The sequence below is a fragment of the Anomalospiza imberbis genome, chromosome 24 (assembly GCF_031753505.1).
Source record: "Anomalospiza imberbis isolate Cuckoo-Finch-1a 21T00152 chromosome 24, ASM3175350v1, whole genome shotgun sequence".
NCBI lineage: Eukaryota > Metazoa > Chordata > Aves > Passeriformes > Viduidae > Anomalospiza > Anomalospiza imberbis.
In genome coordinates this window covers 5,813,249-5,840,889 of record NC_089704.1, presented here as the reverse complement: position 1 = coordinate 5,840,889, position 27,641 = coordinate 5,813,249, and the positions used below count along the sequence as shown (strand labels likewise).

The 27,641-nt window shown below is 51.1% G+C and overlaps 2 protein-coding genes across 3 annotated transcripts; both read left to right on the top strand.

Moving 5' to 3' along the window:
- The first annotated feature begins 57 nt into the window (after positions 1-57).
- Positions 58-4,321, top strand: FDXACB1 (ferredoxin-fold anticodon binding domain containing 1). The gene is made up of 5 exons (XM_068171967.1): positions 58-438; positions 1,573-1,729; positions 1,852-2,055; positions 2,476-2,634; positions 2,929-4,321. The coding sequence occupies exons 1-5, from the start codon at positions 267-269 to the stop codon at positions 4,085-4,087; spliced, it is 1,851 nt and encodes a 616-aa protein (XP_068028068.1). The 5' UTR covers positions 58-266; the 3' UTR covers positions 4,088-4,321.
- A 1,669-nt stretch (positions 4,322-5,990) lies between these two features.
- On the top strand, positions 5,991-26,130 carry ALG9 (ALG9 alpha-1,2-mannosyltransferase). Of its 2 annotated transcripts, none has more exons than XM_068172305.1 (15): positions 5,991-6,149; positions 6,876-7,014; positions 7,263-7,397; positions 7,629-7,699; positions 8,499-8,587; positions 8,979-9,114; positions 9,409-9,496; positions 9,610-9,715; positions 13,269-13,391; positions 14,890-15,044; positions 17,421-17,526; positions 18,164-18,311; positions 19,282-19,411; positions 21,821-21,951; positions 25,803-26,130. In XM_068172305.1, exons 1-15 carry the CDS (start codon positions 6,052-6,054, stop codon positions 25,921-25,923), a joined length of 1,776 nt encoding a protein of 591 aa, XP_068028406.1. In that variant the 5' UTR covers positions 5,991-6,051; the 3' UTR covers positions 25,924-26,130. The 2 variants fall into 2 exon arrangements, with proteins under 2 accessions (XP_068028406.1, XP_068028405.1); XM_068172304.1 differs by having other exon boundaries at positions 17,397-17,526.
- Positions 26,131-27,641: the final 1,511 nt, after the last annotated feature.

Below are 27,641 nucleotides of genomic sequence, written 5' to 3'. Positions count from 1 at the left end.
ATTTCCTGTTGCACGGCGGCCGGGAGAGCTCCCCGAGTCCCCGCTCCCGCACCGCTCCCGGTGCCGGGGATGCCGCAGCGCATCCCTCGCCGGGACACCGCCGCCTCTCCGCGCCCGGGGGCGGGCCAGCGGCTGCCGAGGAGTCCCCGGGGATGCCCGCGGGGCCGCAACGCCACCAGCAGTGGCCGCTGACCGGCCGCACGTCATGAGCGAGCGCCGGTGGCTGCGAGCGCCCGGGGCTGCGAGCGCCGCTCCCGGCCGGGGCCATGGGGCCGCCGCTCCGCCGCGTCCTGCTGCTCGGAGAGGGCAACTTCTCCTTCGCCGCGGCGCTGTGCGGGGCCCAGGGCACGCACGTGGTGGCCACTTGCTACGAGAGCGAGGAGGAGGCGGCCGGGCGCGGGGGAGCGGCGCGGAGCATCCGCCGGCTGCGGGACAGCGGTGGGTGCGCGCCGGGGAGCGCGGGGATGGGCGTGGAGCTGCTGCTGAGAGCTCGGCTGTCACCCTCCCGGCATCGCTGCCACCCTCCCGGCATCGCTGCCACCCTCCCGGCATCGCTGTCACCCTTCCGGCATCACTGCCGCCCTCCCGGCATCTCTGCCACCCTTCCGGCATCACTGCCGCCCTCCCGGCATCTCTGCCACCCTTCCGGCATCACTGCCGCCCTCCCGGCATCGCTGCCACCCTCCCGGCATCGCTGCCACCCTCCCGGCATCGCTGCCACCCTCCCGGCATCACTGCCGCCCTCCCGGCATCTCTGCCACCCTTCCGGCATCGCTGCCACCCTCCCGGCATCGCTGTCACCCTTCCGGCATCGCTAACACCCTCCCGGCATCGCTGCCGCCCTCCCGGCATCGCTGTCGCCCTCCCGGCATCGCTGTCACCCTTCCGGCATCGCTGCCACCCTCCCGGCATCGCTGTCGCCCTCCCGGCATCGCTAACACCCTCCCGGCATCGCTGGCACCCTCCCGGCATCGCTGTCACCCTTCCGGCATCGCTGTCGCCCTCCCGGCATCGCTGCCGCCCTCCCGGCATCGCTAACACCCTCCCGGCATCGCTGGCACCCTCCCGGCATTGCTGCCACCCTCCCGGCATCTCTGCCACCCTCCCGGCATCGCTGTCACCCTCCCGGCATCGCTGCCACCCTCCCGGCATCGCTGTCACCCTCCCGGCATCGCTGCCACCCTCCCGGCATCGCTGCCACCCTCCCGGCATCGCTGTCGCCCTCCCGGCATCGCTGTCGCCCTGCTGTCACCCAGGGTGGCATCACTGCCGTGTCCCTTGGGAGCCCCCCGCCCCTCCAGGCGTCTCAGGGGAGGGACTGGAATGGCCCAGCTGGCTAAATAAAATGCCTTAAGATCTGATGAAATAGTACCGAAACTATTATTTTCAACTGTTTTCAGAAGTTTCTGGTGCCTTGAAAGAGAGCAAAGAGAAGCCCACAGGGCTTCCTGGCGTTCCCAATGCTCGAGGCAGCTCTCGCCTACTTAAAAACGCCCTGGAGGTTTTGCATTCCCACCTTTCTTTAAAATTTTCCTCCCTGATAGCTATCAGAGCCTTGTTTTGCTGTCGCAGGAGCCGAGGTTGTGTTTTCCGTGGACTGCACCAAGCTGAAGGAGCACTTTTTACCGGGAGAACGGGAATTTGATCGTATTTATTTCAACTTCCCTCACTGTGGGAGGAAGGCCGGGGTGGTGAAGAACAGGCAGCTCCTTGCCGGCTTTTTCCATAGGTGAGTAAAGCCGAAACAATTCCGTGGCACAGCTTTTCAGCTGCGTTCCGGGTGTTTTTCGGGCACCGGGGGATTTGGGGCTGTGCTAACAGGATTTCCTGCTTGCCTGGCTTCCCTTCCAGCTGTGCAGAGGTGCTGGCACAGGAGGGAGAAATCCACGTGGCCCTTTGCAACGGCCAGGGAGGGACTCCTGCGGACCAGCCCAGGAGGGAGTGGCACAACAGCTGGCAAATCGTGGCTGTGGCAGCGGGAGCTGGGTTTATCCTGAGCCACGTTCATCCTTTTGAAGCAGAGACTATCGATGGATACAAATGCACAGGTTACAGGTAACCATCACGAGGCAGAACTGCAATTCTGATGTTTGTGCTCTTAAAATGCTCCAGTGCTAGAATATTCTTTTAGTACCTTGTTGGCTGGAGAGGAACTCTTTTTAATTTTCCTTTTAATTTTCCTTGAAAATTTCCTTTTAATTTTCCTTTTAATTTCCCTTAAAATAGCTGCAGTTCTTGTTCATCTCTAAGCAGAATAACCAAGATTAAAATGCAAGCTTCCTGCCAAAGCACCCTCTAAAAATAAGACCATCTGAGGATTTTAAAGGTCAAAAGCATCCGTTTCAGAACAAATATCAATCTCAGCTTAAAGACAGGGGGACTGGGGGTTGATGCTGCCAGAGACCTCTGGCCTAATTTGGCACATTAAATATCAGAAATTAGCAGTGACTTTGCTCTGTTTTTGTGTATTTTCAGGAGTCAGGATAAATCCTTCTGTGTAGAGGGTGCTTTGAACCACATTTTCACACGGAGCACAGCACCCCTGTGTTTCACACCCGTGAGCTGCCAGACTCAACTGGGAAGCCAAAAAGTTTCTTTTCAAGTGCCACAAATCCTTGTGGATAAAATTAATAGGTGAGTTTTACAATTAGTTTCTCTTTGGCAGTAGCAGCTCTCAGTGGGAATGCCCAGCAGTGGAGTCAGGTAAATGGATATGGTGGCTGGGAAATCCTTTTTTACCAGCAAACTGCAGTTAATTCTTGATTGTAACCTGCAGACAAACCCCAGTACCCTGAAAATGTGCAACACCTTTGGTGAAAGACTTGGCTCGGTCAGGTAGTTGCTGGCTTAAGAGTGTTTTGGGTAAATTATGGCCACAGGAAGGCAATCACAGATACTGTCTGTAACTTGCGCTTTTATTTTTCACAGGGGTTTCCTCGAAGTTAATTCAAGTCATCCAGTCAGGACAATAAAGGAGAAGCTCAGTGCAGGGCTCAGCCAAGCTTTTCCACTGCAGAACCTCAGCTCCTGCCTTCCTCTGCTCCAGCAAGGTCACCCTGGTGGTGTTTGCCACTCCAGCATCTTCTGGATTGCTGTGAGCCCAGGGGAGGCTCCAGGCACTGAGAACATGTCTCAGGGACTGGCAGATGCAGTTTTGTGTTCCCATTTTGGCCAGGACACAGATGAGTATGGACGGGAAGGATGCCCAATTGCAAAGCAGTTTTACCTTAGGCCTTCTCTCCTGCCTCATGCTCAGGCAATAATTAAAAAAAGAGCCTTTTCCCCAGGGGCTCTTCAGCTTCTTTGCGGGCCAGTTTTCAGGAAATGTCGGATCACTCCCCACTCCATGCCTGTGTTCCACGAGATGCTCCTTGTGCTTGCAGTTAGCAGGGGCACAGAGAACAGCTGTATCCAGATGTTGGTGGATAACATTAAAACCACCGTGAATTCCCTTCACCAGGGCGCTTCTGGCGTCAAACCCAGCATCAGCCTGCAGGAAGCCACAAGTTTTGGAGCTGAGCTAAATGACTTTGCTGCTTTTGAAGGGCAGCTTGGTGAAATTCAACATTTCCTCTGTGCGGGGACAGACGCAGAGCCCTCGGGCTCCTGTGTGGGGGTTATCAGGACGGCTCCTGATGAATTAGAAAGCCATGAGCTGGTTGTTGTCTCGGCCTCGCTGAACCTGGACCTCCTGGCCATGCTGCTGTGTGGAATATCCGACTGGAGGATGCTCTGGACATCGGACAGGCGCTTCCTCAGGCAGTTTCCTGAGGGAGAGTTGAGGCTTTTCAAGAGTTTTTCCCTCTATCCACCTTCCTACGTGCACGATGTCAGCTTCTGGGTCCCTGACGGGGAGGAGTTTGATGAAGTGGCTTTTCACACCCTTGCCAGGAGGGTGTCAGGTGAAATGGTCGTTTCCATCCAGCTAAGGGACAATTTCCAGCAGCCAGGGACAGGACGGAGGAGCCTCTGCTACAGGGTGACTTTCCAGTCCTGTGACAGAGCCTTGGGCTGCCGGGAGGCAGCGGAGATGCAGCTGCACTTTCGGGAGGAAATCCAGCAACACCTGGGTGTGACCCTGAGGTAGAACATCTCCCGTGGTTTGCAGGGGCTCCAGCAGCTCCTGTGCCCCTTTCTGACCTGGAAAATGTCACCTGCATGTCGTTGGACCTAACACTGTGTTGTTGCAGTGCCTGTCACAAGGGCAGGGTGGACTTTGAGCACACATTTCAATGTGGGAGTTCCTGTTAATGAGGGCCAAGCGCTCCTGTTCTGTGTGTGCGTAATGAAACCTCGTTTTGTAAAGTGGAGTTTCTCTTTCCTAGGGTCCTGTGAGAGTGGATTCGATCTCTTCACTAATGCAAATTCCTCCTGGTGTCTACCCAAACCTCCCCTGGCCCAGCCTGAGGCCGTTCCCTCTCCTCCTGTCCCTGTTCCCTGGGAGCAGAGCCCGACCCTGGCTGTCCCCTCCTGTCAGGAGCTGTGCAGAGCCACAAGGTCCCCCCTGAGCCTCCTTTTCTCCAGGCTGAGCCCCTTCCCAGCTCCCTCAGGTGTCCTGGGGCTCCAGCTCCTTCCCAGCTCCGTTCCCTTCCCTGGACACGCTCCAACCCCTCCATATCCCTCCAGTGCCATCCTTTCCCCATCTCCTGATCATAGCGGGTACCAAATAAACAACGTTCTCCGTCAGTGCGTTCCCCATTCCCTCACTTCCCTGCCCAGCACCGGGCAGGCAGGGGCAGGGACCCTGGCTCGGACATGGGACAGGGGCTGGGCGAGCGATGGAGGCGCGTGTGCGGGGCAGGGACCCGGGGGGCGGGTGATGGAGCCGGGTGGGTGATGGGCACAGGTGGGAGATGGACACAGACGGGTGATGGACACAGACGGGTGATGGACACAGACGGGTGATGGACACAGATGGGTGATGGACACAGACGGGAGATGGACACAGGTGGATGATGGACACAGACGGGAGATGGACACAGGTGGGTGATGGACACAGATGGGTGATGGACACAGGTGGGTGATGGACACAGACGGGTGATGGACACAGACGGGTGATGGATACAGATAGGTGATGGATACAGGTGGGAGATGGACACAGACGGGTGATGGACACAGGTGGATGATGGACACAGGTGGATGATGGACACAGATGGGTGATGGACACAGGTGGATGATGGACACAGACGGGTGATGGACACAGGTGGGTGATGGACACAGATGGGTGATGGACACAGGTGGGTGATGGACACAGGTGGGTGATGGACACAGACGGGTGATGGACACAGATGGGAGATGGACACAGATGGGTGATGGACACAGACGGGAGATGGACACAGATGGGTGATGGATACAGATGGGTGATGGACACAGGTGGATGATGGACACAGATGGGAGATGGACACAGGTGGGTGATGGACACAGACGGGTGATGGACACAGACGGGTGATGGACACAGATGGATGATGGATACAGATAGGTGATGGATACAGGTGGGAGATGGACACAGACGGGTGATGGACACAGACGGGTGATGGACACACATGGGAGATGGACACAGGTGGGTGATGGACACAGGTGGATGATGGACACAGATGGGTGATGGACACAGGTGGGTGATGGATACAGGTGGGTGATGGACACAGATGGGTGATGGACACAGGTGGGCGGGGCAGCGCTCTCCCTCTCGCGGTTCCTATTGCTGTCCCTGTCCGTCTGTTGGTCCCTGTTCCTGTCCCGGTATCGGTCCCTGTCCGTCTGTCATTCCCGGTCCGTCTGTCGTTCCCGGTCCGTCTGTCGGTCCCTGTCCCCGTCCCTGCCCCGGTCCGTCTGTCGTTCCCGGTCCGTCTGTCGGTCCCTGTCCCCGTCCCTGCCCCGGTCCGTCTGTCGGTCCCGGTCCGTCTGTCGGTCCCGGTCCCTGTCGCGCTCCCGCCGCCGCCGCAGGGAGCGCGCTGCCCACACCCGTGATGGCGGCGGCGGCTTCGGCCGCGCTGCCGCAGCTGCTCGGGCCCGGCCGCGGCGGCCGGCGGGCGCTGCCTGCCCGTACCCGGCATGGCCGCCAAGGGGGCCCGGCAGCGGCCGCGGGCGGGCGGCGGGGACGCGGCGGGGCGGCGGCCCGAGCCCGCGGGCAGCGAGGAGGCGCGGAACGAGTGGGTGCCGCCGGGGACGGAGCGGGGGCTGCCGGGGCTACCGGGGCTGCTGAGGCCGCCGGGGCTGCTGGGGCTGCTGAGGCCATCAGGGCTGCCGGGGCCACCGGGGCTGCTGAGGCCACCGGGGCTGCTGGGGCTGCTGAGGCCACCGGGGCTGCTGAGGCTGCTGAGGCCACCGGGGCTACCGGGGCTGCTGGGGCCACCAGGGCTACCGGGGCTGCTGGGGCCACCAGGGCTACCAAGGCTGCTGAGGCCATCAGGGCTGCCGGGGCCACCGGGGCTGCTGAGGCCATCAGGGCTGCTGGGGCTGCTGAGGCCACCGGGGCTACCGGGGCTGCTGGGGCCACCAGGGCTACCGGGGCTACCGGGGCTGCTGGGGCCACCGGGGCTACCGGGGCTGCTGGGGCTGCTGAGGCCACCGGGGCTACCGGGGCTGCTGAGGCCACCGGGGCTACCGGGGCTGCTGGGGCCACCGGGGCTGCTGAGGCCACCGGGGCTACCAGTGCCGGGGTTCACACGCCGGTCCGTGCTGTGGGGACGGTGCCGGAGCATCCCCCGGCCCGGCTGCTTTGGGGATGCTTCCTTGTGAGGGGACTGGCATCCCTCCTAATGCCGCACTCGGCCCTTCGCTCGCTGTCACCTCGTGAGCCTTGATCTCCTTGCTGAGTCTTCCTGCTGCATATTTGTAATTATTTTTTTTTTTCCCCCCAACCCCTTTTGGATTAGATCATCCGGGAGCAAAGCAGGGCACGTCTGGGCCCCTGAAGGATCGACAGCTTTCAAGTGTCTCATCTCGGCCAGGTTCTGTGCAGCTCTGCTGAGCAACATCTCGGATTGTGACGAGACCTTTAACTACTGGGAGCCGGTGAGTCCCTTCCTGCCCTTGGGATTGGCAGTTTGTACTTGGCCTGGGCAAATACCCGTTTATTTAGCACCTTGTGCTCTCTGTTGCAGTTTCCACTTGGCTTGTGCAAATGCAGATTTATTTCGAACCTTGTGCTGATCCCTCTGTTTCAATGAGAAATGTTGTGCTCTGGGATTCAGAGGTGGGGAGTGGAAAACTCTCTGCTGTGTGTGCTGCACGTTAATTCACTGATTTGATCTCTGTTGTAGACACACTACCTCATTTATGGGAAGGGGTTTCAGACATGGGAGTACTCTCCAGCCTACGCCATCCGCTCCTATGCTTACCTGTGGCTCCATGCCTTGCCAGCCTGGTTCCATGCCAGGGTTCTGCAAACCAACAAGGTAAATTTTGTGTGTGGAAGCTGCTTTTGAGAGGAAGAAATGTACATGTAGTGTGTGGGAAACAGCCGTCCTGTTTGGTGTTGAAATTGACTTCATGTTTATAAAACACTGGTTTGTTGACAAGCTTTGACCTCCCTGTAAGGATTTCCCAGGGTTTGTGGGTTTCCCCTGATGCTTTACAAGCCCATTTTGTGTCCTGTGCCTCATTCAGATTCTGTCTGTGTCTGCTAGGTTCTCATCTTCTATTTCCTGCGATGCTTCCTGGCCTTCCTGAGCTGCATTTGTGAGCTCTACTTCTACAAGTGAGTGTCAGTGTCTGCAGGGGATGTGTGGGAGCAGTGTGAGTGCCACGGACAGTTCCTGCCACTGGAAACAGGCTTTGAGGCTCGTGTGTAGATGAGAAAATACATGTTCTCATGGTAACTCACTGAGATGTTGGTCAGAACGCCACAATTAGGACAAAATTGCACTCCCGGATCTCCCACCCACACCTCTACTCCAGCATTTTGTTGACTCCACTCGTTTTCTCACTGCTGGCAGCAAGCAGGGTGGGAGTGTTGCAGGCTGAGGAGAGTCTGGTGCTGTGTTTGCTTATCACGGTGAATTTGATGGAGCACATTGATTGCTGCTGTCTGTAATCTCTCTGCCAGTGCTGTTTACAGCCACTAAAATCAGTAGCCCTAACATGCAATTATCTTGTGTAAATTGCATTTTTATTTTTACCTGCTGCCTCTTGATTCCTGATTTTCCAGCCACTACCTTGCATGAGTTTTCTGTTTGTCAGTACTCTGGCTTTTTTGCACGATGGGGTTTTGTGAGGGGTGAGGATGTCAGAGGGACGGGTGTGTGCAGCAGTGCAGCCACGAGCTCCTGAGATTTGCACAAGCACAGCTGGGAGAAGCCAGGCCCCATCCAGAGTTTTGCACTGGTGTAACTCAGGGTCTGAAATCCCAAGCCAGAGGCAGAGCTGGGTGTTGGGAATCCCCCAGCTCAGAGCTCTCAGGCTGCTCCATGGGTTGTTTGTGGCTCTGCATGCCTTGGTGCTGCTGATTCTTGCCCTGAGGCTATGTTGTGGTACCTGTTTCTCTGCTGCTTCCCCAGGGCTGTGTGCAAGAAGTTTGGGCTGCACGTGAGCAGGCTGATGTTGGCCTTCCTAGTGCTCAGCACGGGGATGTTCTGTGCTTCTGCAGGTGAGTTGGCTTGGCACTGGCACTAACAAAGACAGGTCCAGAGAGAGAAGAAAATCCCATCTCCAGGGTGCTCCTTGTTGTATTCTCATGACAGAATAAGCGTTGATTAAAATTTTGTTCCCTGTGTTACAATTTCCAGGCCTGTTTCTGTTGCTGCCTGCTGTTTTTAATAATGCTGTGCCTTTTAAACAGGCTCTTGGCCTGCCTTCCTTGACATCTTTTGTTCTAAGGAAGGAGGCTGACACTTTGGCACTTTGCCTTTGCGTGCTGTCGCCTCTGGCTGGCTGTACCTGTTTTCCCAACCACTGTAAGACTTGTGTAAAACACTTGCTGCAGGTGTTGGGTGAAGTGTGGGGAAGCTGTGCTGACCTTTAATCCCCTTGTGTTGCAGCTTTCCTGCCCAGCAGTTTCTGCATGTACACCACGGTGGTGGCCATGACGGGCTGGTACATGGACAGGACCTCGGTGGCAGTGCTGGGGGTGGCTGCTGGAGCCCTGCTGGGCTGGCCCTTCAGCGCAGCTCTGGGGTAAGGAGCAGTTCCTGCCCTTTGGCAGGTGCTTTTCACCTGGCTGGGGAGAACCAGCAGGCACTGAGCTGCCAGCTTAGCCCAGGATCATTGCTACAGGCTTCCTGGCTTTTGAACAACTTAAGGTTGGGCAAATTTCCTGGCGTTAATATCAGTAAAACCTGAGCTGGATGATGAATCTGGACTAGAAGCAGAGGCCAGTGAGCTGGTGGTTCTGTCTCTTGTTCTGAAGGTGCAGCAGAACCTGCAGTGGGGCTCTCAAAGTCTCCAGCTGACAGCTGGTCTCCTTTTCAGGCTTCCTATTGCCTTTGACTTGTTGATCCTGAAGAAGAGGTGGAAAAGTTTCCTGAACTGGTGTGTGGTGTCCTTGGTCCTGTTTTTGGTGAGTTCCTGCAACAGCACAAAGAGGGAATGGCTGGCAATAGAAGGGATGGGTTCCTTTAGGACAATCAGCTGGAGCTGCTGGCACTTTAACTAAAATCTGCTTTCTTCCAGGTGCCCTTGGTGGTGGTGGACAGCTATTACTATGGGAAGCTGGTGGTGGCACCTCTCAACATCGTTTTGTACAATGTCTTCACCCCCCACGGCCCTGATCTCTACGGTGAGTTTGGGATAACAAGCCAGGGGGTCAGCCCGAGCTTTTCTGGCTACCCTGGCCCTTGATTGGCGGTGCTTTTTCTGCCGTGCCCTAAAGCAAAAGCAGCCTGCCAGCTCCACGGGCTGCAGCTGCTGCTGCTGGACACGGGATGTCTCTGTCGAGCTGGCAATGCACTCCCGGTTCCTCCACGCTGGGAGCTGTGCTGCTTTTGTTCACTTTCCACTCCTGTGAAACTGCCAGGAGGTGTCTCACTGTCTGTGCACAAGTGGCCTGTGTGTGTTTGTCAGCCTGAATCCTGTTCCTGGCTGCTGCTCCTCACAGTCAGGCTGCAGAAGTTTGGGAAAGTGAGGAATGGTGCAGAATCCATACTTCTTTCTGTCCATATCCTGCACTTCTAGAGCTGGAAATTAATTTCTAGCAGGGCTTCAGGAGGGCTGGCAGAGACCAGAGGATCCCTGCACCATCTCTGTGCTCTGTCTGAGGCCAGAGGACAGTTCCAGGAGGGCTCAGCAGTGCAAGGCGTTCTCTGGCAGCTGGCATTGCTGGTTGGGTGTTTTGGGGCTGTTTTGGGTGGTGCTGAGTGGTGATTTGTCACTTGTGCCGTGGCACAGCAGGACAGCAACTGCTCTGCCACAGCTCTTGGCCTCTGCAGGAAGGCTCTGAAGCGTGGGGCTGGGAGTTTTGTGTAAGCAAACTCCAGGCTCTGTCTCTGATAGGTTTTGGCAGGGCCTTGTGCCTGACCTTTTCCACACTGGTGCATGAGTTGTTTCCAGGAGCCTCCAGGGACCAATCTGTCCTGAAGAGTTTTATTCACAGTGACATTCATACAACATCCTCGGGCTAGTAAAAGAGCCTGCCTGGAATTGCTCTTTAATGCAGTGTGGCCAGGACAACGCTGTGTGTTTAGAGAGCTTCAAAACACTGGGGAAAAATAACACTGCCAGGGGAGATGAAAGGCTGGCCAATCCCTCTTGGCTTTGGAAGCTGGGATTTCCCAATGTTCACATGATGGGGGCAGAGTCACCAGGCCAGATCATCTCCAGTGTAAGCACTGCAGTATTTTTGAGACAAGGTTCAATTAATTTTTTTTCTTCTGTCTTTAGCAATATGCACCCTCGCCATAAATATTGTCTGTGCAGTTAATAATTAACAGTGATTAGGTTTCTGCAGCCAAGAGAAAATAGCTGCCAAGAGTATATCCCTGATTCTGAGGCTTTGGGGTGCTTTTGTGTACTTATATTCTAAGAAGTCATAATTTGTGACCAAAGTTTTGTCCCACTTTGGGAGGCTTTATTCAGCTTGGGTGGAGCGTGCTGGAGCTGTTCATGTGACACCTTTCTCTGTGGAGCCCTGCTTGAACAGAGGGAGAATAAATGGAATGCAGCGAGCAGACTGTTCATTGTAGCAGCACTGAATCAGAATGAGGGCTGTGACTCATGACCAAATTATTGCAGCTTACTTACTGCTTGCCAGCTGCAGTTCCTGCACTCAGGCTTCAGCCCAGGGTGGGGCTCCTTGTCTTGAACCTCTTTTACAGCTGCCCTGCTCTGGACTGAGCTGCCCTCACCATTCCTGTGGTCAAGGTGCAGCGTGGCTAAATTTGATTCACTCCTGAGTTTTGAGTTCTGGAAGTGCTCCTGGGGCCATTCCCAGACTTCAGAGTCTGGGGTCTGACCGTGCTTCCAGCTGTTTTCCCCATGGAAACCCCATGTCAGGAGCTGCCTGGGTGTTCCTTTCCCACTGCTTTCACCACTCTGTCTCCTGTATCCCACACCTGCCCACCTCTGGGATGTGGATCCTTGCAGGATTCTCCATCTCCTCTCCTGCTCTGCAAGCATATTTCCATTACCCTGAGCATGGAGACTTCTCAGTGTCCCTCCCTGCTTCAAAGGTGATGTTCTGGGCCAGGACTTCTCACATGCAGTGAGGTCGTTCCTTTTTGGGGCTGCAGTTCTGTCTCAGTTCACCTTGAGCCACGAGAATAACAGGAATAAAAACCCTTTTGCCCTGGCAGGCTTTGAGCCTGAGTGCCTCTGAATGGCTGCGTCACCAGTGAGCCAGCCTGGTGCTCTTTGCCTGCTGTGCACTGTTCTCTTCTCCTTTTTCTCCCCTTTTTATTTTTTTTTAGCCTCTCACAGAGAAGAAAATCCCTCATTGGAGAAGGAGAGGAGGCTCCAGTGCTTGGTTTTTTTTGGGCAATTCAGTCACACTGCAAAAAAATGTGAGCGAGCAGGATTTTTTTTTGGTGAAAGCTGTGCTTCAGAGCAGATGATCTGTTTATTAGCAGTGTTATCTGGGCTGTATTTGGATTGTGGAGGAGTTGTGTTTCATAAAATGTCCTTCACTCCTGACTCCCAGGCTGCCAAATCTGAAACCAGAGCAGAGAGAGGTGAATTCAGGGTGAATTCCCTTTGCTTTCCATCACAGCCAGAAAGGTGACAGGATGGTCCCTGGACTTATCCTTCAAAGATTAAAATGTATTTATATAATTGCTGTTTGCTTTCAGTGCTAATAACGCAGGGTTTCCTCTATAAACCCAAGCTGCTTGGCCAAGCAGTGACTCCAGTGTCATGTTTGTGCCATTCCCAGTGCAGCTTCTCCCCCTTTTTTAGCTGCAGGAGCTGCAGAGCTTTCGGGTTTTCCTTGCTGCTATTCAGTTGTCTGATTAATTTCAACACGGACCCAATGTAAGTGGCTCTGATTGCAGGAAATTGCTGTGGCATGTGACACATGTCACAACAGTGCAGTGATTAAAGCCCCCGCGTGTCATTTACTGGCTGATTGAGCTAATCACACTGAGAGAGTGGGAAATGTGTGGAGAGGAACTGGCATTCCTCATTGTTAAGGGCTTTAAGCATCCTGAATTAAGAGTCTAAATAAATGACAGTTGGACTGGAGTTTCTTTCAGTTTACATCCTCCAGAGCTTGCAGCCAGCTCCCAAGTGTGGAGGCAGAGCTGCCTGGCTCCTGTTTGTGTCAGAACAGGCTGAATTTGGGACATTTAAATAGTGCTGAGTCTAAGGAGGGACCAAAACCAGCATTTAGTGGCAGTCTTTGTTGGGATGAAGTGAGAATACAAACTCCTTTCCTTCTTAATCCTTTTTGGTACAGTTTCTGTTCCTGCCAGCCCAGAATGAACATCCTCACTCCAGAATTACACGACATTGTGTGGTTTTGTGTTGCTCCTCTGCAGTTAGAAAGAAAGAATGAATTTGGGGGTCAAGTTTCCCAGTTTTACAAGTTTCCACCTCTGCTTCCTTGCTGTCCTTCTGAATGCAAGGGTGAGCTCTGTGTCCCAGAGTTCTGCTGGCTGTTGGAGTGCTCTGGGATTCATGGGCAGCAAATGTAATAGTGACTGTTTTTCACCCTCAGTGAAAAAATAAGGAGAAAAATAATTTCTGAGCAGGAAGACAATGAAGTTTCTTTGGCAGGTGTGGGTGTGAGAATCTCTGGTGGGTTGTGTCAGGCAAAGAAGGACCAAAGCTGCTGTTCCATCCATCCATGCTTGTGTTTCAAACCTCTTTTTTTTTTTTTTTCCTTTTTTCTCACCCTTTAGGTACAGAACCCTGGTACTTCTATTTCATCAATGGCTTTCTGAATTTCAATGTGGTTTTTGTGCTGGCCCTGCTCGTGCTGCCTCTGACCTGTCTGATGGAGTGTCTGCTGCAGAAATTCCGTGGTGAGTGCAGGGCAGCTGGCAGAGTCTGCCTGCCAAAGAGCAGTTGTCTTTCCTGGAAGTGAAACTGGGAGCAGTGAAAGCCTTTGGAGCACCAGGAAAGTTCCTGGAGCTCATGAGGGTTCAGGATTGTTCCTTGCCTCCACCTCAAGAGGAAAAATGTGTTAAAAAAAGCAAGTCTGACAAGGTGTGTGGTTCCCAAGCTTCATGGTGACATTTAATGCATTGGGAATGGCCCAGTCAGTATTCCTAAAGGGGGAAGAAGCTGTACCTGGTGTTGTTCCCACCTTGTCTGCAGCTGGAAATGGGTAGAGACCTTTTGGGATTGAAGCTGGACTGTTCTGGGCACTGTGGATTTTTCAGCTGCCAGGACTGAGCCCTGCCAGGCTCCCCATGCTCTGGGAAGTGTCCCCGTGGGTGTGGATATCCTGAGAGTTTTAAAAAAAAAATTAAAAAGAGGAACCAGAATATTCCCTACTTCACAGTGGGCTTTTTCTTGAATAAAATGACATCAGTTTGAGCACATGACACTTGTAAGTGACTCCAGAGGGGAAGTGTAAATTCTTCTCTGCTGTTTTCCTAAAGAAAATTCATCAAGGCTCTGCAGCAGCCTCCAGATTCATCAGTCCAGTCAGTGCTTTGCTCTCTCTCTGTTTTATTTTTACTGACTTCCACAAACAGTAACACAATCCTCGATGAAAATGTATGTTAAGGGGTGTTTGCTTGTATCTGTTCCTTGGCTGTGAGTGACAAACTCTCAGAAAGCAGTAAAAGCTCAGCAGGAGCTCTGTAAGTGCAAGATTTCCTGCTGTTCACTTGGTGTTCTTGAACTTAACAGCAGGAGCGACTCTGCCAAGTGCTTTGTTCTTATTGTCTGTGAAATGCCGTTGGCTTAATTGCCTAACTCTGCTGTTGGGAGTAGCAAGGGGGTAGGAAAGGGACTGAAAATTGTCAGGCAGTGTAGAGCCCGCCTCAGTGTGACCGAAATTCAGGGTAATTGTTGTTATTTTTGAATCGGTTATTTCCTCTGTTAAGCAGAAGGTGCCTGAGAGACCTCGTGGTGTTATTTTTGTAACGAGGCAATGAAGGTTGGGCAAACTTCTGGCTCTAAACAACCATTTGGGAGGGGAAGGGGAGCTCCTGAGGCCCTTTCTGATCTTTGTGTGTACAATGCCCTGCAGGAAACCCAGCACTCCTGTCTGCCTCTTCAGACCTGGCAGTTCCTGATGGCTTCTGTGTCTTGGTGGATCCACTAACACTTATTTTCTGCTTTTGCTCTTCCTAAGGCCGTTGGAATTGTCTGGAGTGTAGGAATCTGCAAAAAAATCCTCTGAGGAAAATGCCCTGCTGGCTGTTTGGGTGTGTTACCTGGGATTTAGCAACAGGGATGCTCAGAACAGGGCGTGTTTGGGTCTCCAGAGTGGGCTCTGGGTGTGAGAGGGGATTGTGCAAGAGAAGGAATTCCTGCATTACTCCTTTGCTGAGGTTTTGTTTCTTCCAGTTCAGAATCTGGGCCGTCCCTACTGGCTGACCCTGGCTCCCATGTACATCTGGATCCTGATTTTCTTCAGCCAGCCACACAAAGAAGAGAGATTTCTCTTCCCCATCTATCCCCTCATCTGTCTCTCTGGTGCTGTGGCTCTCTCTGCTCTTCAGGTAAATTCTAGTAAATTTTAGTAAATCTCTCTGCTCTTCAGGTAAATTCTAAATTTTAATAAATAGCTGAGAATATTTTCCCAGCCATTATTTCATTATGACTTTGAGCTGTTCTCCAGTCCCAAGTGGCAATTCCTGGAGTTGTGGTGCTGTAGTGTCAACACCACTCAAAATCCAAGAGATTCACTGAGGGTTCAGGAACCTGCTGATGGAATTGTGCCTCCTTGGCTGCTCAGCTTTAAGGGCAGGAATGTGGGTGTGTAGGAAATGCATTTTGATGTGTTTCAGAAGGAATCCCTCACCGGGTTGAAAAAAAGGCAAAGGGATCTCATTTAAATGTTGGGAATTGCATCGAACATTTGGAAGAGCCAAAAACTGGATGTTTAGTAAACATCACTTGAAACACTTCACAGAGCAAAGCACTAATGCAGAGTGATATAAACCTTCCCAAAGCTCAGAGTTATTCATCTCCTGCTGTTAAAAAGGCTCAGGAATGCAGCCAGGAGTCTCTGCTGGAGCCTGTCCCAGCTGTTTGGCCTCATCCTGCTGTTCCTCCTCTGTCCTGCTGGGCAGCACTGCTGGAATTCCTGCCCGCCCCTCCATCCCTCATCCTTCCCTTGCTCAGATGCTCTTCTCTCTCTGGATCTCCATTCATTCCCAGATGACTTCCAGTCCTTGCCTTCACACAGGATCCAGCTTGGAATGTCACCAATTTTCTGGCTCTGACTGAGAAGTCCTCTGTGCTCTCAGAACATCGCAGAGCAATGTTAATTCATTTTTATTGTAAATATGGCTTTAGGAAAGTTTTGTGTACATTTCTTGCATATTTTGCCACCGTTTGATGACATTTTGCCCAGTATGGAGCATCCAGCTGAGAATCTGGAACTGGTTGCCCACCAGCAGGACAAGCTTGTCATTCTCCCCCTCCAAACTATGTGGATGTTGTGAGAAAAATGCAAACAGGACAAGAGAAACAGAAACCAGCTGAGAGTAGGGAGTGAATAACCACTCCTGCAGCGCAGGAGGGAGGGACCAAGCCAAGGACTGGATGTATTTCCTCCTGGCTATTCCCAGAAAGGCTTCTTAATTGAAAAAACCCCAAACCTAAAGGACTTTTATCAATTTTTCTTTTATCAATTTTTCTTTTATCAATTTTTCTTTTTATCAGTTTTTCTTTTTATCAATTTTTCTTTTATCAATTATTCTTTTTATCACTTTTTCTTTTATCAGTTTTTCTTTTATCAGTTTCAGAGTGACTTGTGTTTAAAGCTGGATGCGAGATGTGCTCTGTGGTGTTTTACCCACTTCAAAGCTGTGGTTTGTGCAGGCAGGGTAAACAACCAGAGGTCACTCTGGAAATCTGGGTCATGGAGCTTGTGTTAGGCAGGAATTCAGTCCAGCATGGAAAATCAGGTGAGTCTGTGCTGGGAACTTCTGCAGAGCTGTGTGAAAAGGACACTTGCCCCTGGTTCACCTGGGAGCAACCAGGCTGGAGCCTCTGAGAGAGCACTTCAGGTCCAGAGGCCTTCCTAGGGAAAAGAGCTGAAATATCCCAAATTCTCACTTAAATAGACTAAACCATATGAGTTTCTGTGCATTTTGATGGCTCTCTGAATTTAAAAAGCCCAGAGATCTGGTGGAGGACGCACTTTTGTAAGAGCTTTTTGAAAAATGAGAATTTTGCTGAATGGCTGGAGCCTCTGAGAGAGCACTTCAGGTCCAAAGACCTTCCTAGGGAAAAGAGCTGAAATACCCCAAATTATCACTTAAATAAACTAAACCCTATGAGTTTCTGTGCATTTTGATGGCTCTGAATTTAAAAAGCCCAGAGATCTGGTGGAGGACGCACTTTTGTAAGAGCTTTTTGAAAAATGAGAATTTTGCTGAATGGCTGGAGCCTCTGAGAAGAGCACTTCAGGTCCAGAGACCTTCCTAGGGAAAAGAGCTGAAATACCCCAAATTATCACTTAAATAAACTAAACCCTATGAGTTTCTGTGCATTTTGATGGCTCTGAATTTAAAAAGCCCAGAGATCTGGTGGGGGACGCACTTTTGTAAGAGCTTTTTGAAAAATGAGAATTTTGCTGAATGGCTGGAGCCTCTGAGAAGAGCACTTCAGGTCCAGAGACCTTCCTAGGGAAAAGAGCTGAAATACCCCAAATTATCACTTAAATAAACTAAACCCTATGAGTTTCTGTGCATTTTGATGGCTCTGAATTTAAAAAGCCCAGAGATCTGGTGGGGGATGCACTGTTGTAAGAGCTTTTTGAAAAATGAGAATTTTGCTGAATGGATCCGAGTTGGAGTAACTTCATATTGTCTCTCTTTTTTTTTTTTAATCTCTTCCCTGAGAAATGTTACCACTTCATCTTCCAGCGCTACCGCCTGGAGCACTACACAGTGTCCTCCAACTGGCTGGCCCTGGGGACTGTCTTCCTCTTTGGCCTTTTGTCACTGTCACGCTCTGTTGCCTTATTCAAAGGTTGGTATTTGAGATTTGCCCTCTGCTCTCCCGGCTCTTGGGCTCAGGGCCTGCAAAAGTTGTGCTGTACAAATCAGGGACCTCGAGAAGTTGGGGTGTTGCTGCTGTAGGGGAAGGAATAAGTTCTGATGGTCACCATGAATTAATTATTAATTATACATTCGTTCATAGATCTGTGTGAATGGATCACCAGAATTGCATCACCTAAAAATCCTCTTCACCTTCCACCAGTCAAATCCACTGATCTAAAACCTGACTGGTATTAAAGCAGATACTTCAGCTTTCAAATAGATAATCCCACTTGGAAAAGCATTTTCCTGTGTAAAACTTGAATTAGGTGCGTGACTCCTTGATGGAGGTGGGTTGGACATTCCTGGTATCAGAGCCTTCCCACCTCATCAGTATTTTTTGGGGGTTTTGGTGACCATTGACAGCCAGGACAGGGAAATGTGAATAAAATTGGTAGGGACACCAAGGGTAAGAGGGGAAGCTTTGAATCCAGCCACTTCTTAGCATAGACCAGTTCATTTATTCAGTGAGTTACCAGTGAAAAATTTATACATGAAACAATTGTTGTAGGCTCTCATTAAATACCCCTCTTACTTTAACCTTAATGATGATGTTCTGCCTCCCACAGGCTACCACGGGCCCCTGGACCTGTACCCGGAATTCCACAGGATTGCCACTGACCCCAGCATCCACACGGTGCCAGAGGGGAGGCCAGTCAATGTCTGTGTGGGAAAGGAGTGGCACAGGTTCCCCAGCAGCTTCCTCCTGCCGGACAAGTGAGTGATTCCATGGGTGTTGCCCTGATTTTTAAAAGTGTTAAGTTTTCTTTTACAGTTCTTTTAAAAATCTTAAAGTTCTCCTAAAACTTCTTCAGCTTTCTGATAATGTTTGCATATTTCTCCTGGAGTTGTCACGCACTGTTTGTGTAAATAATGATTGTTTTGCATTCCTCTCTGTGGGAGGAGAGAATTGATGGGCTGTTGGTTTGACCGGTGTGGTTGGAGAGGTGGCAATTCCATCCTCCAATCCACGGTCACTTCTGGAATTCTATAAATACCAGATGCTCAAATAAAACACTCTCTTTTTTAGCCTTTGAACTTACCAAGCGTTTGTGTGCTTCCTTCGTGTCCAATAACAACACATGGGAGAGGTGCAATTAGGTGAGATGGATAACGAGGGGCACAATAATGAGGGGCAGAATAATGGGGAACCCTCAGGAGCTCGGATCTCTGTTGTCACCAGCAGTGTCATAAACAGTGTTAAAGTGTCCAAATACGGGATTCTGAAGGATTTTCATCAGCACACTTGTTGCTATTGGACACGAAATGAATTCACAGAAGCTTGGTAAGTTTAAAAGAGAAAAAGAGCTAATTTTGGTTTTGATTTTGCAATATATAGAATTACAAAAGTGACAGTGGATTGGAGGATGAAATTGCCACCTCTCCAACCACATTGGTCAAACCAACAGTCCATCAATTCTCTCCTCCCACAGAGAAGAATGCAAAACAATCATTATTTACATGAACAGTGCGTGACAACTCCAGGAGAAATATGTAAACGTCAGAAGGCATGGAAAACTTTTAAAAGAACTTTAAAACTTTCAAAAGAACTATAAAAGAAAAATTAACACTTTTAAAAATCAGGGTAACACACACTGGCCACAAGTTCCTGGGAACCTCTGGGAATGATGTCCTTGGGTCTGGTTTTGGTGCTCTCCACACAAAGTGTTTTCCCTGCTCCCTGCAGCTGGCAGCTCCAGTTCATCCTGTCGGAATTCCGGGGCCAGCTGCCCAAACCCTTTGCCAAGGGGCCCATGGCCACAAGGAGCATTCCCATGGACATGAACGACCAGAACAAGGAGGAGCCTTCTCGATATGTAAGGATTTATTCTGCTTTCTTTCCCTTGCCTCGCTGGATAATTTAAATTAATGCAATGCCTCAGAGTGGATCTCCCCATTTCTGTTTCCTGTGAGTTCCAAAGCAAAAATGGTCCCTCTGCAGCACTTGGAAATCTCCCCATTCTTGTGAGTGGCTTCTGTTTGCCTTTCATCTGCCAGTTTGAAGACATAATGGTAATGAAAGAAGCAGCAGAAGTAAGAACTCCTAATTATTGCAGTTTTGGGTTTAGTGTAGTGTGCTAATGTGATCACAGGAATGAGTAATTTGAAGTCCCCCACAGAAAATATTTGTCACTGAGCAGGAATTGAAATTTTCCTCTTCTATTTCTTTTTAAATATAAAACTATTCATCATATTTTCAACTGAGGAGGAGGAACTTAATTTGGAACTTAATTGCATTAGTGGGAATCAGCTTAGATAATGTATATTGGTATTACTGATTTATTTCCTGGTTGAACTAAACAAAGCCAGTGCACAGATAGGAATGCCTTAAAATTATTGCTAGCTTGAATGTTTTAAATTACTAACAGGTTCAATCTTGGCAGTCTTCTGGGTTAAAACTCTTATTTTGAGGCTCATTATGCAGTTACTGGAAATGGGAAGGAGGCGTGTTCCCACCTGAGAGGAGCTGTCTGCTGCAGTGCATTTAATTTATGAAATCTTTAACTGGGGCTTATTTTTAGCACAGACAGCTGGCTGCTACAGCCTGTGACTAATAGAGCAAAACACACTTTTGTTTCATGCTTGCTCCTTAATGTCACCCTACAACTTTGTTATTTCTCCTACAAGCTCAAGGGCCTAGCACTTCAGAAATCAGAAATTAAACAGGGGCTTAAAACTCTTACTTTTGACCTGCTAATGACACCAAGAGATCAAGATCTTCCCCCAGATTTAGTGAGCACAAGCATATTCAGATTTTTTAAAAAGTAGAAGAAATAATTAGCAAGGACTGCACAGGACTGTGAGAGGGGATAAATCTAAATAGCACGAGGCTGTTGGTCATTTAAAGGGGAGAAAACAAAAGGTTCAGGAGGATTATCTGAGCCATGGATAAAACCAGTTATTGGCTGTAGATCTCACTGTTTCAGGTGTAAGTATCTATTACTGCTCTGCTTGGAAATGGAAGAGGGAACCTCAGTGTTCCTGTTGCTATGAGACACTGGGGAAAGAGTGATTTGATCTTGTTTTGCAATCTCTCTTTCCTTGATCACATTGAGCTGCACTTACCTTGCACTTGCCCGGCTGGGGAGGTGCATTTGTCTCTGAAAGTGCTAAGAAAGAGATAAGGAATGTTGTTTCTTACCAAGATACATCCAAGCAGGACCAGCAGATTAGGCCTGAAAGCTGTTAACAGCAGCTGCCTTCAGAGAAAGGGGTTTTTAAGCACTCTCTCTTCACTTCTGACACCCTCCAGACCCCATGGCAGCAGCAGTTGTGCCCTTAGCTCCAGCTCTGGGCTGTTCCCACTCCTGTCAGTCAGGATGGGATCCAGCTTAGCTCTCCTCCACTTGGCAGAGCAGTGGTATCAAATAAAGAAAGAGTGGGAGAAGGAAAAGGAAAGGGGAACAGAAGGAGGAGAGGATGTAGTTTAGAAACCCCTCGCAGCTTTGTTCACTAGGACTCATTCCTTTCTTTCATTTCAAGGTCTGTGCATCACCCAAGTCTTGTGTAAATCCCAAAATCAATGCAGAGGTGCTGTGTTGGCCCTCAGAGCAGGGCTTGCACCTGGAATTTGGAGTCCCAGCCCTTTTAGGGCAGCATTTCGGATGAGACAAGTGAGGTCCTTGAGGCAGCAACTTGTCTCTCTCTGAATGTTTTCTACATCACTTCCAGAGAAACTTGGTTAGTGGTTTGGGAGTCCTTCTGCTAATGAGCCAGAGCCTCTCCCAGGGCCTGGAATGTTCCTCTCACACAGAGCAAGAAGTGGATTCAGCATCCTCAGCTGCGTTTCCTGTGGTGTAATTTCATTTGCCACTCAGTTGTGATGCCACAGAGCCATCTGCTATCCACCTAATTAAATTGTTTTCAGCCTAAATTGTTACATTAAACCCCAAAGGTGCTTCAGAAAAGGGATCTCAAGTGTGGCCAAGGAAGTTGGCAGTAAAATTTTGTGGGAGAGTGAGCTGAAGTCCCTCAAGGAAGAGTTTGAGGGAGTAAGGCAGGATAAGACATAGGATTCCCAGCAGGAAGGAGGAGGTTTCATAATGTGCTCTCCTGCTGGATTCCCCCACAAAGGTTTTGCTTGAAAACCTTCAAATTGCATTAGCTGTGTCCTGCACGAAGCATTTCACCTGCTGCTGGGAGTGCAGCCCTCTTTTGATTGCTGGGAATGAAGACAGGACCAAACCCCCAGGAGATAAAGCCCAGCACTGTCTGTCTGCCTGCAGATTGACATCTCCAAATGCCACTACCTGGTGGACTTGGACACAGCAACAGAGACCCCGAGGGAGCCAAGGTACTCCTCCAACAAAGAAGAGTGGGTGACCATTGCCTACAAGCCATTCCTTGATGCTTCCAGGTAGGGTTTGCACTTTGGAGAGGGAGGGATGGGGGCGGGGAGGAGAGATCCGTGGGCTAACGCCAGCTTGAAATCCAATTCCCAGCAAAATGGAGCCTTTGTCAAACTCCTGCTTGCAAAATTTATGATCTAAGTTGCTTTAGAGGGTGAAACTCTGAGAGGAGGGGGTGAGAAGGAGTATTTTTATAAAGAAATAAAGAATTTCTTTATAAAGCTTCCTGCTGAAGCAATGTTTTTTGGGGTTGCTTTCCAAAGAAATGAGGTGGATGTCACCTCCTCCCAGGAGACTTCTCACTCTGTTTTATCCCAGCCAAATTCAAGACAGGTATAAATCATCAGAGGGAATGAGCTCTGAAAAATTATATGAAAGCTGGCAGGGAGAGGAGGCAGTCAGCAGGGCCACACCTTTATTAGGCACCAGAAGATCCATGGAAGAGATCCCTGCTGGAGCCTGTTCTGCAGAGGTTGTGCTGCTCTCTGCACACCTTGCTGGAGTGTCTGGCCAGGAATCTCTGTGAGAGACAGAGACTGGGCCTTGCTCTCCTCCAGGCTGTCAGGGAGTGGGATCAGGGTTGTCAAACTGGGAATGTCGTTCCTACATCCCTGCAAATACAGGAACCCTCCTCAGCTGTACAGAGCTCTGCTCATGAAGGTGTCACCCCAGGACAGAGACTGGAAAAACCTCTGTAAGAAACGAACCCAGAGTTCAGTGTCCTCCTGTTTTCCATGAGAGACCCGATTGCTTCCTGGTGCTTGGGCCCTGCAGGGAGTGGGGCTGGGAAGAGCAGGGGGAAGGAGTGGTAATGTTTGAGCAGCTCCCAGGAGAGCTCTGGTGTTCCCAGCTTGCTGACACAAACAGCTTTCCTTGGCAAGGTCTTCCATGAACTGTATTTTCCAGGAGAACCTGCTGCTACATTTGGGCAGCACTTTGGGAAGGGGGAAGGAGGTGGCCAATGAATGTTATTAATGAGGCAGCTGAGGCATCAAAGGCACTCCTTGTGCAGAGGATTTGCCCTTAAATGTGCATTTCTGCTTTAAAGCCACACTTGTGTGTTCTTACAGCTGCTTTATCTTGCTTGCTTTATCTTTGGAGCCGAGTTGAGGTTTCAGGTTTGCAGCTCAGTGGTTGCAGAGCAAGGGGTAAAAAAAAAACCCCAAACCCATCAAGCACCTCCCCAACTCAGCCCAAAGTGCAGCTCTTGTGTGAAATTAAATGAAATAAATGCAATCAATGACCCCAGCAGCTCGGTTCAGTCCTGCTGCACTGGAGGCTTCTGGGGCTCGCTGCGAGTCTCCCGTTGACGTCAGCAAGTGCAAATGTAAATCTCAGCTGGCTCTGATAAATGGTGCTGCTAATTGAATTAGAGAGCACTCCAAGCCACCAGCTAATTATGCTCCTCAGGAAGCTGCTTTGCCAAGGTCCATTTAATTCTATATTGGCTGAGCGCTCCGAATCTGGCACAGAAAAGGGGAAATATATCACAGCTCCCCTCTGAGGAGCACATATTTTCCAGCTCTTTAGGGCTGAGCTGTCTGCTTGCACCAAACACTTGGGTTTTCCATCAAAAAAAAAAAAATTCTCAGTGCAAAATTAATGATTGGGTCACCTTGTTGGAGCGTAGCATTACTCTGCTTTGATAAGAGGCTGTCTCGTTCCCTTTAATGGTGCTTTCCTCCAGTTGTTTGCCATATTTTTGATTTTAAAGTAGCTGAATTACTTCTGAAATGTGCGTGTTGGTGCAGAATATAACCTCCAGAGGAAGTGCAAACATTAAAGGGTTTTCAGAGAGCTTTGATCATGAGCTTCTTGTGGCTAGGTGGCACTGGGACCCACCCAAGTGACAGTGGGACCCGCCCATGTGGCTCTGGTACCTGCCCAGCTGGCACTGGGACCTGCCCCTCTGACACTGGGACCTGCCCAGGTGGCACTGGGACCTGCCCCTCTGACACTGGGACCCGCCCAGGTGGCACTGGGACCTGCCCAGGTGGCACTGGGACCCACCCAAGTGACACTGGGACCTGCCCAGGTGGCACTGGGACCCGCCCAGGTGGCACTGGGACCTGCCCACATGGCTCTGTGGCAGAGTTCACCTTGCTCCTGCCATTCCCTGCCCTTCTCCTGCCTCTCTCTGAGCTCTCACCAAACTCAGCTTAAAAAATGCAGTTTTAGGAGGGCTCTTCACCACTGCAGGTGTCCAAGTGCTGCCGTTCCACCTCAGTCTGGGAATTTGGGAAGGGGGGACTGGAACATCTTCACTTGGGATTTCCTTCCATCCCACGAGGGCTTCCTCTGGCACTACTGGAGCAGTTTTTGGGTTGCTTCTCCTGAAATTCAGGCAGGAGCAGGCTTAGCTCAGGGATCACTGTGGTTCCAGCTCGGGTAACTGGGAGCTGCTCTGTCCTGCAGCAGTGCCTCCTTCAGAGCCCAAAGCCCCTGGGAGAACAGACCCTGCTCAGCCAGCTCGGAGCAGTCATGGCCTGGCTCCTGCTGCTGGGAGCTGAGTGCTGATGAAGGCTCCACACACTCTGTCTCTGGGGGACAAATTTAGCAGCAAATGCAAATAGAACATTAAATATATTCCCTGTCATCTGTCACCCAGCCCCTTCCATGTGCCATCTGCTGTCTGCGGTGGCTGAGCTGACACACAGAGGTGACAGGAGGTGAAGGTTCCCTCTCTCTGAGCTGGGAGGGGACCGTGAGGGTGCAGGAGCTGCCTGATCCCAGCTGAGCCCAGCCAGGCTGTGCAAGAGCCCCAGGAGTCCCTGGGGAGATGCAGCTCCCAGTGGCAGTTCCTGCCTTTGTTTTTCAGCTGCGTTTTTGAAGGATCTCCAGTGCAAGCAAACAAAACACAATTCGTCTTTCTGCTGAAAAAAAAATCGCTAGAATTGGATGTCCAGAGCAGCAGAGGTGGGGGCTGAAGTGACCAGCAGGAGTGTGCCATCCCTGAGCACTCATAATCCAAATCTGAGAGCTGCTGCTGCTGCTTTTCCAAGCGTTCTGTGACTGGGGTGACACTTGTGGCTGGCAAGGGTTGATATTTTCCCATCCAGGTGATCTTAAAGACATAAAAAGAGAAGCTGAGGAAGCAAAACTCTGCCTCAGCCCCGATTTCAATGAGTTGCTCAGATTTTTGAAGCTTCACAAAGCTCAGAGCTGCTGCTGAAGGACGTTTTATTTGTCCACTTCACATCGAAACCCGGACCGTGCCATTAGTGAGAGAATACATTCATTCAGAATGTTCTCAGCCAGCACAGCTCCAGCAATTAGCAACCCAATCAAAGGTGCTAATTTCACCCAGACATCATTAAGCCCTCCGTGCTCCACTGGTCCAGTTTTTGACAGGCTGTGAAATGCCAGCTCCCAGCTCTGGCAGGGCACGGGGTGAGTGTGGGTTTTAGAGCTGCCCAGCCCTCTGTAAGTCAGAATTTCCACAGAAGAGCCGATCAGTGCCTCGAGGTTGGTTTTTGCTTCTCGGAGAGGTGTGGGGGAAAAGGCAGCCAGAAAGATGGGAAGGAGGAGGGGAGATCCAGGAGGGAAATGCAGCCTTTCACCTTCACAGTGCCCCGAAGGAGAGGGCTGTGTGACCCCCAGGACCCCCTGGTTGCTGGTATCTGGGATTTCATTTCTTTCAATAATTACAGTTCCATTTCATTTCCTTCAATAATTTCAATAATTCACAGTTATTCTCAATAATTACCTCCCTGCCCTCTTTCCCCCTCAGTCCTGCTGGGAATGGATGATGGGGGCACGAGGTTGGGCTCTTAAACCGGTGCCAGCCAGCTCTGGTGGCACCAAGGAGGAGAGGATTGGGCACTGAAGGGCGATTTGCTTTTCCTTTCTGCTTTTCCAGGTCCTCGCGGCTGCTGCGGGCGTTCTACATCCCCCTGCTGTCGGAGCAGCACACCCGCTACGCCAACTACACCATCCTGAAACCCCGCAGGAGGCAAGGCAGGAGGAGAATGGGAGGCTAGGGACACACCTGGGCCGGCCCAAAAAAACCACCCAGAGCATCTGCTGGCACTCTTGGGCAGCCCCCTGAGCCACGCGCAGCTCCCTGTGTGAAGGACGGTGCTGGGAGGATTCCCCGAGGAGCTCTGGCAGCCTCTGCTCCTCTGCCAGGCTCTGCTCTGCCTCAAGCCATTGGAAAATCCAGCAGCCGCCCGGGGATGGGTTATCCCTGCTGCTCCCCGAGTTCCCTCTTACACCGGAGAGGAGAAAAAATGGAAAACAAAACAGGTTCTGCTCCAGGCTGCAAATCTGGGAAAATCCAGCTCAAATTCTCTCTGGCTCTCCCCCACGCACCCCTCCGCTGTCCTCAGCTGCTGTCTTTCACCCAGGGAAATTTTTTTCAGGTAACAAAGCTTAGGAATTTTCCTTTTCCAAGGGGAAAAGGAGGAGAAACACCTGACTGACAATGAACTGGAATGCACTGAACCTCAAGGAATGAAACACCGTGCACCACAGAGGAACAGCCAAAGCTGCTCTGTCCAGGAGATATTTCCAGGGATAAACCTGTGCTTCTGGGAAGAAAAAAACAAACTGGGACAATTATGTGTTTAATGGGATCAGTGTTGGTGTTATCTGTGAAGCCAAGTGTTTGTTTGCTATTTATAATGATTTTTTTCAAGATCCTTTGAATTCTAGACTTCAGCATCTTAAAAATTCTGGAATCATCCAGAGAGGAGAAGGATGAATCTTCTTTTTTTTTTTTTTTTGCAGTTCTGTTTCCCAGAATAGCCAGGATGTGTTACGTGGGTCCAACATGCCTCAGAGCTGTGCTGTGCTTGTTAAATTTCCATTTTTAAACATGCAGCATCACCAGCTGGATGGAGGGAGCTGTTTTCACTCACATCCCTGGAATTCTGGGGTGGGATCCATGGGATGGGATCCATGGGATGGGATCCACGGGATGGGATGGGATCCATGGGATGGGATCCATGGGATGGGATCCACGGGATGGGATGGGATCCATGGGATGGGATCCACGGGATGGGATCCACGGGATTGGATCCACGGGATGGGATGGGATCCATGGGATGGGATGGGATGGGATGGGATGGGATGGGATCCATGGGGTGGGATCCACAGGATGGGATGGGATCCATGGGATGGGATCCATGGGATGGGATCCACGGGATGGGATGGAATCCATGGGATGGGATCCACGGGATGGGATCCACGGGATTGGATGGGATCCACGGGATGGGATGGGATCCATGGGATGGGATCCACGGGATGGGATCCACGGGATTGGATGGGATCCATGGGATGGGATGCAGCAGAGGGGAAGTTCTGCACCTGCTCCGTGCTGTGGCTGTGGTTGGGTTGGAGCAGGGGGATTGGGGAGCAGATCTGGATGTTTAGAATCCAGAAAAGCTCTGGGGATCCATGTGTTGGTTCAGGTGGTGGGTGCAGATCTCAGCAGGGTGGGAAGGCTGTGATCCAACGTGATCCTGCTGGGGCATAGCAGGAGGAGCTGGATGAGCAGCAAGGCTGGGCTCAATCATAGCATCAGCCTCAGAAACAGGAGGAGGTTCTGAGTCCCATTAAGGGTTTTTTAATGTTTGTGCTACAGCCAGTGCCCTGCCTGGAGCCTGGATGGTCACGCCATGGAGATTGCCATTGCACCCCCCTCCCTGGGGCAGCAGCTGGAAGCTGAGCCTAAATTCGGATTTAGGCTGGTGCCTAA